Source organism: Ixodes scapularis, unplaced genomic scaffold, assembly GCF_016920785.2.
Source record: "Ixodes scapularis isolate PalLabHiFi unplaced genomic scaffold, ASM1692078v2 PGA_scaffold7__128_contigs__length_106722199, whole genome shotgun sequence".
Classification (NCBI taxonomy): domain Eukaryota; kingdom Metazoa; phylum Arthropoda; class Arachnida; order Ixodida; family Ixodidae; genus Ixodes; species Ixodes scapularis.
The window spans coordinates 54,229,895-54,242,378 of NW_024609882.1; the positions used below are offsets into that span (position 1 = coordinate 54,229,895).

Here is a 12,484-nt window from a genome sequence, read left to right on the forward strand (position 1 = left end):
AAGAAACCTACTAATACCCAACGTGAACAAGTGTCATTTCGACAACCAAACTTATAAAAAACGCCCTTAAAAAAAAAAAAAAAATTATTGTGTTGTTTTTACCTTTAGAAAGAAACATACATAGTCCAAAAAAGATATTCCGAACAATAAGTTTTTTAATTTTCTTGTGCTAGGGAATGGCGAGTGAAACAGGTCTGGGTTGAAGGGTAGGTTTTGCTCGTTAAAAAAAAAAAAAAAGTGCACGCGAACAGCTGCGAAAAAAATGAACATCCGATATTACAACATTGCACACAACGTCGCTTGAGTGGAAATACCGCACGTGCGCGTACGGGTAGAATAACGCCTGCGCGACCGACTTAGCGAACCTCTTATCAGCCCAGTAACTTGTTCCCAGGTAAGGATCATTTATCTGACAACATATTATCGTTATTTACTTCATTCTTTCCTTTTCATTGTTGAGCAGTTGAAACACTTTGAGAATAATCCTCGTTCCCTGCCTGTTTCGTTCTGACTGAACGTTGTTTCGGTATGCGGTATTGTATCACTACTTTGAGATGCAGATTAAAAATCTTCAGGCTAGCTGTTGTAATGCACTAACCAAATTCCCCATCGGCTGTCTAAACATACACACAATTACTTTTAATATATAATATTTGTTACGTGATTGGCCTTGCAGAGAGACAACCCGTATGGAAATCTTATATCTCGGCCATATCTGGCCATATCAAACATTACATGATTATATACGGCCTATATACAGGCTTATCTGGCGTATATACAGCCTGATATGGCGTATATACAGACTAATCTGGCGTATATACAGACTTATCTCGCATATATACAGCCTGATATGGCGTATATACAGACTTATTTGGCGCATATACAGACTTATCTGGCGGCCGGTTTTCAATATATTAAAAAGTTAAGAAAGTAAAAAAAAAATTCTTTGTTAGCAAACTCTGAATGACTCATTGTTCGCGAGCTAAATATTAGCACAAATAATCCTAAACTTCAGCTTTGACACGCTTAAGTTTGAGATTATTTGTGCTAGTTTTCACGAGGATTTCAATGTAGCTTAATTATTTCAAAGTGTTAACATTACGACCGAATAGACAATATGCTCAATTCCAAAAAGCGCCTCGTCCCGTACGCCAGGAATCATGGAAACGGTATTTCTTCAGCAGCCTAGTGATCGACATTTTCGAGCAATTCAATGGTTATACAGATTTGAGTGTAATTCGGAGTCACCTTGAACACGTGCCGTACAGAACCCAAATACCTGCCATACCACTTTTAAAATGTCTCGCCAATGTCAGTACTGTGCATTCCGTCCAACCTTCGACCTGGATGAGCTGGAGACATATCTCTAACATTATTATCATTCTCGTACAGCTTGAAAGACGCTGATATTAAGTTAGAAACGCTAAAAATGTCATAAACAGCTCCGCTGAATCCGAGCTAAATCCTGATTTTGGCTGTTGTGATTTCTCGGCTTTTAAGTAATTCCTGCTCAAACGAAAATCTCGAGAATGATAATATGGTAAGAGATTTTGGCGGCTCAGCTTGGTTGAAGGTTGGACAGAATGCACAGTATCATAAACGCTGCCACTGACGAGAAAATTTAAAAGTGATATGACCGGTACTTGAGTCCTATGGGACGCTTGTTCAGGGTGACTACGAATTACACTCGAAACTGTGTAACCATGGAAGTGGTCAAAACTAGCGGTCACTAGGCAGCTGAAACATCTCGTCGCTGTTCCTGAGTTCCTGGTTTCCTGGCTGCATTTCGTCCGGGACCTGCGTTCTGCGGTCCCTGGCTACGTGTCGTCGAGCGCCCCGGCGAGGGTGCGAACCGCCATGGCGGCAGCGTCGACGGAATCTTCTCCCCCGCCGAAAGCGCACGCTTTCGACATTGTCGTGCCAGTAGGCACATCGGCGGACGATCTCATTGATGGGATATCCGCCATTGTGGGGCTGCCCGAAATTTTCTCGGCGCAGCACCTAGGAGGTACAAACTTCCAAGTCGTCGTCAACACCCGTGCAGCCGCCCTCAAGCTTCGTGAGGCCGGCAGCGTCTCCATCGCCAACCAGTCAGTCCCCATCGTGCCGACGGGTCCGCAGGTGACGAATGTGACTTGCCTCTTCCTGCCGACGTTTGTGCGCAACGACCAGCTCGTCCAAGCCCTGGCCCCGTACGGCAAAGTCATCGACGTCTCCTACGCAACCTACCACCGAACGGCGACTGAGAAAACAGGAACCCACTTCATCCGCATGGAGATGAAGCAGGCTAACCCCCTGCCGAACTTCCTGCGCGTCGCCGGACATCGTGCTACTTTTGACTACCGCGGCCTGAAGCGCGTATGCCGACGCTGCAGGCAGGAGGGCCACGTCCGGGCACAGTGTACGACGGGCTACTGCGACCGCTGCGGTGTCTTCGGGCACCCAACCGAGGGCTGCACTGCCAACTGTGGACGCTGCGGTGGAACCCACGCGACTGTGGATTGCACGGCCAAGAGAAGCTACTCCTCCATGGTCACCGGAAACTACGCCACCGATTTCCCGGCCCTGGACCCAGGAAACGCGACCCGTCCCATCGCCCCCGAAGCTCCGGCCGTCCCAACCGTCTCCACCGTCGCCCCTCCGTCACCACCTGACGCCGCAGCCGCGGCCGCCCCACCGCCTCTTCCGTCGCCGTCCCCACCCGCCCCACTTGAGCCAAGCCCGACCGGCTCGGGGGTGACTTCAGCCGAAGCGACAGACTCTGCCCGAACCGCCGCGGTTATTGTCGGCGACACCGCCTATGCAGCGTGGAGCCAAGCGTCGGGTGATGGCGAGGTGTCCAGCGACAGCGACGACCTCGTCATCGACGAGAACCCCGCTCCAGGTGGCCCCGCAGAGACACCGACCGACAGTATGGATACGACCACAACTGAAACACCGGAGTCCGACTCGAACCGACAAACGCACGAGGACTCCAAGCGTCCACTCAGGAGCAGCGGTTCCCGCTCAACTGACAGTGGGGGCCCACGAGCCACGTGCCCCAAGAAACCGCGAAAGTCCTCCCCCCCCCCGCGTCGGGACCCCTCTCCAGCATCGTCCGACAGCTCCACGTTTTAAGCAACACGCCGGCGTCCCTATCCCCCTTTTTACTTTATACTGGCCACACTTCGCATATTATCCCTGAATGTGCGGGGCTTTCGAAACCCAGCGAAGCAAACTGAAGTGATGCATTTCGCGAGGATGCAGAACTGCGATCTTCTGTGCTTGCAAGATACCAACTTTGCCCGCTTCCGCGACGTTGCGGATTTCGAATCCCGGTTTTCTGTGACTGCTTTTTTTTCTTACGCGCCGCGCCGCGCGACGGGCGTGGGCGTGGTTGTCTGCAATCGCAGTCTGCTGCGCAATGCCACTTATCTTTTTGATACGGAGGGAAGGACTCTTCGTTTGGACTTTTTCTTCGGTGAACGAAAATTTCGCCTCGTCACTGTCTACGCACCAACTGTATCGACCTTCCAACACGACTGCTTCCGCAGCCTGGACGTGCATCTACTCGACGCGGGCCCGTGCTTTTTGGTCGGCGACTTCAATTGCGTTCTGGACTCTAACGCCGACGTTCGGGGTCCTGGTCAGGGTCGCTCAATCTGGTCCGCCCGTGAACTTCGGCGGCTTGTGAGGCACTTCGACCTCGTAGACGGATGGTCCTTACTGCATGGATCCACCCTCCAGTCGACGTGGAACAGAGGGGCTTCGGGAAGTCGCATAGACCGGCTGTACTTGCCTCGCACGCTATCTGCCGCGCTACAGACCTGTACTGCGGTGGACTTCCCGTCGTGCCCAGAAGAGATTTCCGATCACCGTCCGCTACTTATCAAGTTCTCCTTCGACTCTGCCGTCGCACGCTCCCCACGTCCGTGGCGTCTGGATTCCAGGATCCTCCACGACGAGACCACGCGCCGCACGCTAGGCAACCTGGTCAAGGAGTCGCTAGTGGGCGTGCGCCCAGAGCCGGCGTCTTGGGACCGCCTAAAGGTCAATGGCAAAGCTTCAGCACTCTGATGGGACGGCACCTCCGCGAACGGCATCGAGGGCTTCTACAAGACACTATCCTCCGAATCCGTATCGTCCGCCGAGGGGGCGCCTTGACCCCCTTCATGAGGGCGTACCTCGACCAGCTGCAGAGACGCTACGAACGATACCTTCGGTGGGACTCCACCGCGGCTACTGTCTTGCAGGCTCAGGGGAGCCCGTCGGTCCACCCGGAGGTACTGCGCTACACCCATCGCACAAGCCTACAAGCCTTCGAAAGACAGCAGACGCCCTCCGCGTCGGGGTCGCCCGGCCACCTTGACAATGGTCGCTTCGCAGCCCACTTCCGATCGCTGGCCCAGTCAGACGCGCCGGTTGATCGCTATTCGGTGTCCTCGCACCCTCTCCTCAGCGGCCTCCCCAAGATCTCCGCCGAGGATGACGCGGGCCTGCGGCGGCCCCCGTCCGCGACCGAGCTGTGGAACGTTTTGAAGCGGATGAAGAACGGCTCCGCACCAGGACCGGACGGTCTCCCAGCGGAGTTCTACCGCACGTTCTGGCACATTCTCGGTAACTTCTTTACCGCTGTCGTGCGGGTCTACTTTGAAGACCTCCTCCTACCGCCATCCTTTCGGCTGGGACGGATCGTACTCATCCCCAAGGAGGGTGGTGACCATGCCGACCCCGGGGCATGGCGCCCGATAACGTTGTTAAACAGTGACTACAAGCTCCTCGCGGCGACCCTAGCCTCGCGTCTGCAAACTTTCCTACCGGAGCTGGTAAACCCCCGACAGACGTGCTCGGTGTCGGGCCGCAGCATACATACTTTGACGACTCTCACTCGCGACATCCTGGAGTTCACACGCTCCCGACGGGCGAACGGGCTTCTCGTGTCGTTGGACCAAGCCAAGGCGTTCTACCGCGTCGAGCACCAATACCTGCTCGGTGTTCTCGACGGGTTTGGCTTCTCCTCCGAGAGTGCTCAGCTGTTCGCAGCCTTGTACAGTGACTTGCGGAGTGACTTGTTCCTGAATGGCTCCTTAGTGGCACGCTTTCCGGTAACGCGAGGAGTTCGGCAGGGGTGCCCGCTGTCCCCGGTACTTTTCGTCCTCAGCTTAGAGCCCTTCCTGGTTGGAGTCGACAGGCACCCCAGCATAAGCGGACTTGCTCTACCTGGGTCCGGTGAGCTTCGCGTCTCGGCGTATGCGGACGACGTGACCCTCTACCTGCGCGACGAAGACAGCCTGGTAAAGGCCCTCCGACTCTTCGACGAGTACGCGTGCCTCTCCGGCGCACGGTTGAACCCTGAAAAAAGCAAATCTCTCTGTATCGGGGCTCCCCCCACGTGCCCGCCATCTCTGCCGCGAGCCCAGTCCGTTACCATTCTTGGAATATCGTACGACGCCTCCGGCGTGGCTCCGGAGACCTGGGCCAACCTGCGTCAAGAGATCATAGAGAAGGCCGCTGAGGCTGGCCACTACGACTTCCCCATGGCTGTGCGGCGGTACCTTGTTCAGACGGTTTTCTGCGGAAGGTTGTGGCATGTGGCCCGCGTAGCCCTCCCGCCGCGCCCCTTCATCCTCCAAGTGCGCTCGGCGTTGTTTACCTTCTTCTGGAACAACCGCACAGAACTCGTGAGGCGCTCCCGCTTATGCCTCCCCCGCTGTGAAGGAGGGTGGAGCTTTCCTTGCATCGAGCTGGCAGCGCCCATACTGGCCCTGAAGACAACCCTGGCAATCCTTGACGACCACGACAACCCAGCACGGCCACTCACGCTCTACTTCCTCGGCGCCAATAACCGTCTTTTGGGAGACTCTCTTCCCAGCCCTCTTCGGCCCCGAGCGGAGACGACCCCTGCATTTTACAGGTCTACCGCGGATCTCTTCGACAAGCTCAGCGTCCACGTGTCACGAGAGGAGATACTCGAGGCCCCGGCGTCTAGGCTTGTTGAACGCCTAGTGGTGGCAGACGAACCCCCGCCGCCGCCGGGCACGGTGCAGCCGTACCCGTGGCTGGCACTGACGTCGTCCACGCTGCCGGACCACGTGCGCGACTTTGAATGGTTAAAGGGTTGGGGTGTCCTCCCAACTAAAGACAGGCTTTTCCGCTGGGGAGTGGTACGGGACGCACAGTGCGTCAATTGTGGTGCAATAGAAACAAACGAGCACGTCGTGAGAGAGTGTGTACCGGCGAGTGACCTATGGCGCATAATACAGCGCTCGTTTCGAGGTCTCGGGGTGGACGTATACGTCACACAAGGCCGTTGCCCGCGGGGCGCCTTTGCGCTGCTACTAGTGGCAATATGTGAGTGGGTGCTGTGGCGAAACCGTTGTGTCGCGACGGCCCAGCGACAACGACGCCGCGCGTTGTGGCCGCTGTTGTGGGACATCCGAAAAGAACTCACCGCCTACCTGGACGACCAGCGGTTCTCCCTTGGCGAACAAGAGTTCCTCCGCCGGTGGTCGTGCCGCTACCTTTGTGTGGTGAGGGGTCGCGTCATGATCAACTTTTTACTGTTTAATGGGCCTTAAACTCTAGTTGATACTACAGACCAGTCCTCCGCGAGACCGTTGAATATGTTTGTTGCGTGCAGCGAGCGTGCATTTTTGTGGAATAACATTTTCTGAACAGCTGAAGGATCACCGTTTCCATAACTCCTCGAGTGTGGGCCGGGGCACTGGGGAGAATTGTAGACAATAGAAATATATAAACTGCTGAAATCACGCTTTTGTCCTTTAGATATGCCTGGCCAGATCTGAAATTCCCTTACTTAGCCAGATCTGGGATTTCCATACCTGGCCAGGGGTATCAGGCTATATCTGGCATTATGAGGCTATACCTGGCAGATATACTATATCAGGTTATATGTGGCCAATTTTTGATATGGGCCATATCTGAAATCTTCAGATCTGGCCAGATATAAATTTTTTGTAAGGGAATTGATTTATATAAAGGCCAACCCATGTTTGCAAACAAACCGGAGCGCCCCTAGCGGACGCCACCGGCGCCACGCATGCGCGGTGGAGTGTGGGCAAGAAGCTCGCCGTCACCCGTAAACAAACCATTGGAATGCGATGTTGTAGGCGCCGGTGTGAGTCCCCGTGCTCTTTTTCGCGTTGGAATGGTCGATTCTACGTCTTCCTGGCAATGTCCGAGCGAAAAGCCCTATATGACTTTTCTCTATGTGGATTATGAAACTGGAAATCTATATTTAGATACCAGAATTCCAGATTGCAGACAAAGGAATATTTCGTAAAAACCTGAAACCCAGATAGAATCCAGATAGATTTCCAGTTCTAAAATCCAGATAACGAAACGTTATACTGGGTTTTTCGGTAGTCTGTGGCGGCCTCAGCGAATTTAGCGAGGCTCGTTACACCGCAAAACTTCGCGTGAATATTGTGACATCAGGCGATTAATTCCGCGTGGATGCCGCAGGATGGACGCTAAAGCTTGATTCGCGCGCTGAGACTCTGCTAGCAAGTTTCAGTCGCGACTTCGCATAGGCTGTAAATGAGTGAACCGTAGCTGAGATGGTCGACGACGATACAAAAACTCACAAGCAGAATTGGACCAAGTGACTCAGGCATAACATGGCGGTGATGGCCACTGGTAACAACGATCAACATCTCCTTCTGTCTACTGTTTACATCGGGCCTGCTTACAAACTTTCAAACCTACGTTTTTTGAGACCCTTACTTACTCCTTACGGAAGTGCCGGGCCAGTGTCTACACTAGTCTACGGGCCGGTGTCGTCTGAAGGCTTATTCAGACATCTGCAACGAGCGTGTTATCTACAACTGCGTCCGTTGTGATCAGAGAGACCGGAACGACCGCTCTGCGCCGCGCGTACACACACCTGCAATCGCTACAACAAGTGCAGCGGGACGTCAGCATGGCGACCGTTTCTACGCCGCCGTCGACTGTTTCAGAGGTGCCTCTAAAAAAAAGAAGACGCGCTGCCACTCACTGGCGTAACAGAAAATATACAGTTTTGTAGAGCCTAAAACCTTATTTTGTTTTCAGGATAGGCTTGCAGGGTAGGGTGGATGAAAAAAAAGAAAAAAAAGAAGATGCAGTACGCCGTCTTTAACGATCACGACTTTAACGCACGACTTTACGGATAGTACAACTCTTGCCACACGACATTTCTACGATTATAAAAGACGGTGTAATCTTAGCAGCGATAAAGCATCGTTGTAGTAGGATGTCGTGATCACATAGACGTTGCGAGCGCTCAAGATTGCTAACACTAATCTATTTTCTCGTATGATGAAATCGCGTGAAAATCCGCATCCTTTATACGGTACGCACCAGTAATACCTTGAACTTGAGCGCAGGAATGGAATACGCAAAATGAGAAATCCACGCGATATTCGAGGACACAAATGCTAATAAATCACCACTGTAGTCGAATTAAACAAACACGACAGCACGGGCGTTTCTGCTGTCTTGAGAGTGCCACCACGACATCGCCGCACGAGTAGATGGATTTTTCCTTCTAGTACGGTCTGGGTTATCACACCGAACACGACGAGAATTCACAGTCAAGGATAACGCTTTTACTCGGAAGCATGAGCTTTTAGCATGCCGACCGACCAAGTCGACGATCCCCACCGACGCCATGCTGGCAGATAGAAGGAACTGGAAGGAACCGCGACCGGCACGACCGGCATGCAACGCGCGCTGCCGAGCTCTCCTCGACCTGTGATTGGTCTGTCGGTACGGTCGCTTCCGTCGTTCCCAAACGTAGCGGAAAAATTCAACCCGGCGTAACTCCTGGCATTGGGGACGAACACGAACGAAACGGCCGTTTGGCTCTTCGTTGCTACGGCAACTCGTCGTTCCAACCGGTTGTTCGTAACCGTAGTGGTCGCTGCGAACGCAAGAGTGTCAACGGGCCTCCAGACAGCAGACGACATGCAGAAACGATTGAAAGAGCAGACGACAGTTTGAACGATCAGGTGGCCGTTTAAGCTTGACGATGCGCTGAACATAGTCCGCCGGAGGTCCGCACAACTTAACGGTTTTCCGGCATTCATGTTGGAACAAAAAAACAAATAAATCTGATGACCACAAGTATCCGCTAATTCAACGCAAAGTGCTTCCCGCCCAAGCAATCGCGTTCCGAGGGCGTCTGGTTTTTCCTTTTCACGGCACATATCCACATTTCTGGTCGAACCGAGCACATGAAAATTGACCTTCAAACCTTTCTCGACTCTTTTGGTACCGCCCCAGTCGCCGCGTTTTGGCCAGAAGGCAGTTTTTTGCCTGGCTGCTTTTAAAACAACACAGGAATACAGGTTTCGCATGGGGACTTCCGCCCATAGCCCTAGACCCGAAGTGCGCCCTACAACCCCCCCCCCCCCCCCCCCCGCCGTGGAGTAACTGAGTTGAGTTCGTGTACTGGCTTCTGTAGCCTTTCTGTAAAAGGTTAAACGAACTGAATGTCGTTTAGAAATTTCTCTAATGCGAAATTACAGCGCAGCTCTTGAAGAGGAGGAGGGGAGGATACGGGGTGGAGAGCTAGTATACCCCTCCTCCTCCTTCGTACCCCCGCCTCCCTCTCTCCTCCTCCAATCCTCCTCTGCTCCTCCTTCTCTCCCCCTTCTCCTCCTTCTCTCTCCTCCTCGTCCTCTATACCCTCCCTCGTCCTCCATACCCTCCCCCACCCACAGTTTTCCCGCTAAATTTAGCTGAGAAACTGACGCCACGGGACCTCAACACCACTTTAATTTTCCCGCTAAATTTAGCGGGGAAAAAAATGTCACAAGTCTTCGTGTCACGTCTTTCATGAACAGATTCAGCTTCTCCGCTAGACTTAATGAGAAAATAGACGTCACGTGACCTCTACACCAATTCAAACTCCCACTAAATTTAACGGAGCTGTTACGCCGACGGCGACGGCGACGCCGCAATACGCGGACACGGTCGCCTAAGAGCTGCGCTCTAATATCTGCCTTGTCTCACCCTTAGGAAGTAGCATTGAAGTTCGCACTTTCATCGGTTCCGAAGAGTTAAAAACAGTATTCTTTTGTCTCTGAGCTGTCCCTTTGTATAAGACGCGCCTCCCTAGGTAAAAACAGTCCCTATTATGTATTAGTACTGTCGGCGCGGCGACACTGCATCGAAGCACCCGCCTATTGATAATTTGGAAGTATTATGTGCGCCAGCGAGAGCAAGTTTTATTATTCTCATCGAGAAATTCAAACGAGAAATGTGATCCCCGCGGCAAAGGTTCGAGGTTAAAGTACAGTCAGAAAAAATATGAAAAAAAGTCAAGCGAGCGCGAGGCTTCGAAAGTGCCCAGTGCTATCCAAGATACAAAAGCCGAGTTATCAGCAGGCATGATGCGAGAGTGCGACATTTGAGCAACTGCTCGTTTTTTATTGTCTCACCCGGCTCAGACGGACAGCTGTTGCAGACTTAGGGCCGGTTGCACCAACACCGCTTATCTTAACCCAAAGCGGCACTTTCCTAAGCCAGCTTAGCGCCCTAAACCGAGTTCAGGTAAGCACGGGTTTAAATTCCGGTTGCACCAACGTTAAGCCGGCTTTACAGACGCCCCCCTAGCTAAACGCTGGATTTGCGTAGGGAGTCTAGGGACAAACAGAGCAAACTAGGGAACGCTTAAAGGGACGAATACGATTGGCGGAGAGGAATCACGTGATGTAAAAAAAAAAAAAAAAACTGCCGTAGTAGTAGTCGTCGTCGTCGGCGTCAGCTTTTCGCTGTATTTCTTCGGTGAGTAACAAATTAAAGGTCTCCAAATTCAATCATTTTTTTGTTTAACTTTCAATAACAGAAGTCAAAGCTTCAAATAAACACGAATGATCTTTACATCTGTGATTGTGTGTTTAATATCGGTTGATAACAGGATATTTTGACAGTGGTAGTAGTTTTCGTGCTCACATTTTGAAGTGAAGGAGCCATCGGGGACTCTACTGGCTACATCGCTGAAGACAAAACATCATCGATATAATAGGCAGGTAAGATGACTACTAAAATCAAGTCAAGCCTCAGACCGATGAAGTTCAAAACAGTGACGAACTCGCCACGGCAGCTGCGAAAATGCCCGGAAATCGTCGAATAGAAGTCGTCGAGAGGTCAGGTCACGAGACCTTGCATCGACGGTACTCGTTGCTATCAGCAAGGTGACAGAACCGCACTGTACCGTCGTTGAACATCCGCTGCAGCCTCAAACGGACTTCAGTTTCACACTGTCGAGTTCAGAAAAAAAAAAAACTCCCACTTGTACATCACATCGTGCCAATAAGAACGGTCGTCTCTTCGCATCGCCTGCCCCAGCCTGTCCCGATACAGCAATGAACGAATCTAGCATATTAGTCGTTACGATCTGTCGTCGCCACGAATGAAAGATATAATGCAAAATATTCCCAAAAAATCTCGATCACCAAAAAAGTTATGGTTATAGAACGATATAGTTTTCTGAAGCCAAGATTCTACTCGCGAGATTAGGAAAATTCACTGAAGATTGTCTCAAAACTCAGAAAACGAAAGAAATTGAATTTTCGTTGTTTTATTACTTAAAAGCGCCGCAATCTAATGCGAACGGCAGAGGTGTCGACAATCAGCTGATCGCCGAGATCATGTACTGCCACTATTCAACGCGCTGATCGAATTGAAGGATACGCGCTGAAGTGTAAATAAACAAGGTGGTAAATAACAATACGTTAAGGTTATGCGAAAATTAGTAAGTACATACGAATAAGCTCGTTGACAGAAGAACCAACGGGAAGACAGATGTGAGCCCCGTGAGCCCCACAGACCCACAACTCCGTACGTATCTCAGTTAGGGCTAACACGCCCTGAGAGTGGAGAGCGAACTTGAAAACAGGGGTCGATAAACACTTCACGCGACAATATTTTGGATCCTTGTCACAATCGAAGGTCATTTTGTCGAGACTTTGACGCTGATGTAGCCTAAAACATTTTGCACAACCAATTTTGTCCACCGCGTCGATCGCGACAAACCAGCCGCCATGTTTTTAATCTAGGATTAAGAAACAACCAAAAGCAAAGCGCCCAATGTTGAGCGCTTAAGTTAAGCGTAGTTTAGTGCTAGGTTTAGCGATAAACGAGTTTGGTGCAACCGAACGAAACCGAAAATAAGCTTAGGTTCCGGGCTAAGCTCCGCTTTGCGCTAAACGGCATTGGTGCAACCGGCCCTTAGTGTTTACCTCAGCGTTGACTTTAGATGAAGCTTTCAGTGCCAAACAGCGAAAGCAATTTTGGGTTGCCAGTAGGATCAGCAATTTTAGCCCTCAGTGTTTCAGGGATCGGAGACGAAGCAGTCGGTAAAACAATTAGACAGCAGGGAGTCATTACGAAATTTGAATAGCCGCTGAATTGACGCCCGTGCACTTAATAGCCTCCTAATAGTTCAGGTGACTTCTCTTAGCGATGGGTGTTTTTGGAACCACGAGCTCGCTGGTCC

General features: G+C 51.6%; 1 protein-coding gene across 1 annotated transcript; it reads left to right on the top strand.

Annotated features, from left to right (window-relative positions):
- Nucleotides 1-1,857: 1,857 nt before the first annotated feature.
- Nucleotides 1,858-3,117, top strand: LOC121833129 (branchpoint-bridging protein-like). The gene has a single exon (XM_042286233.1). It carries the CDS (start codon nt 1,858-1,860, stop codon nt 3,115-3,117), a length of 1,260 nt encoding a protein of 419 aa, XP_042142167.1.
- Nucleotides 3,118-12,484: the final 9,367 nt, after the last annotated feature.

What these genes read in the sequence shown, in the direction of transcription:
- LOC121833129 (XM_042286233.1), top strand. Translation starts at nt 1,858, where the DNA reads ATGGCGGCAGCGTCGACGGAATCTTCTCCCCCGCCGAAAGCGCACGCT.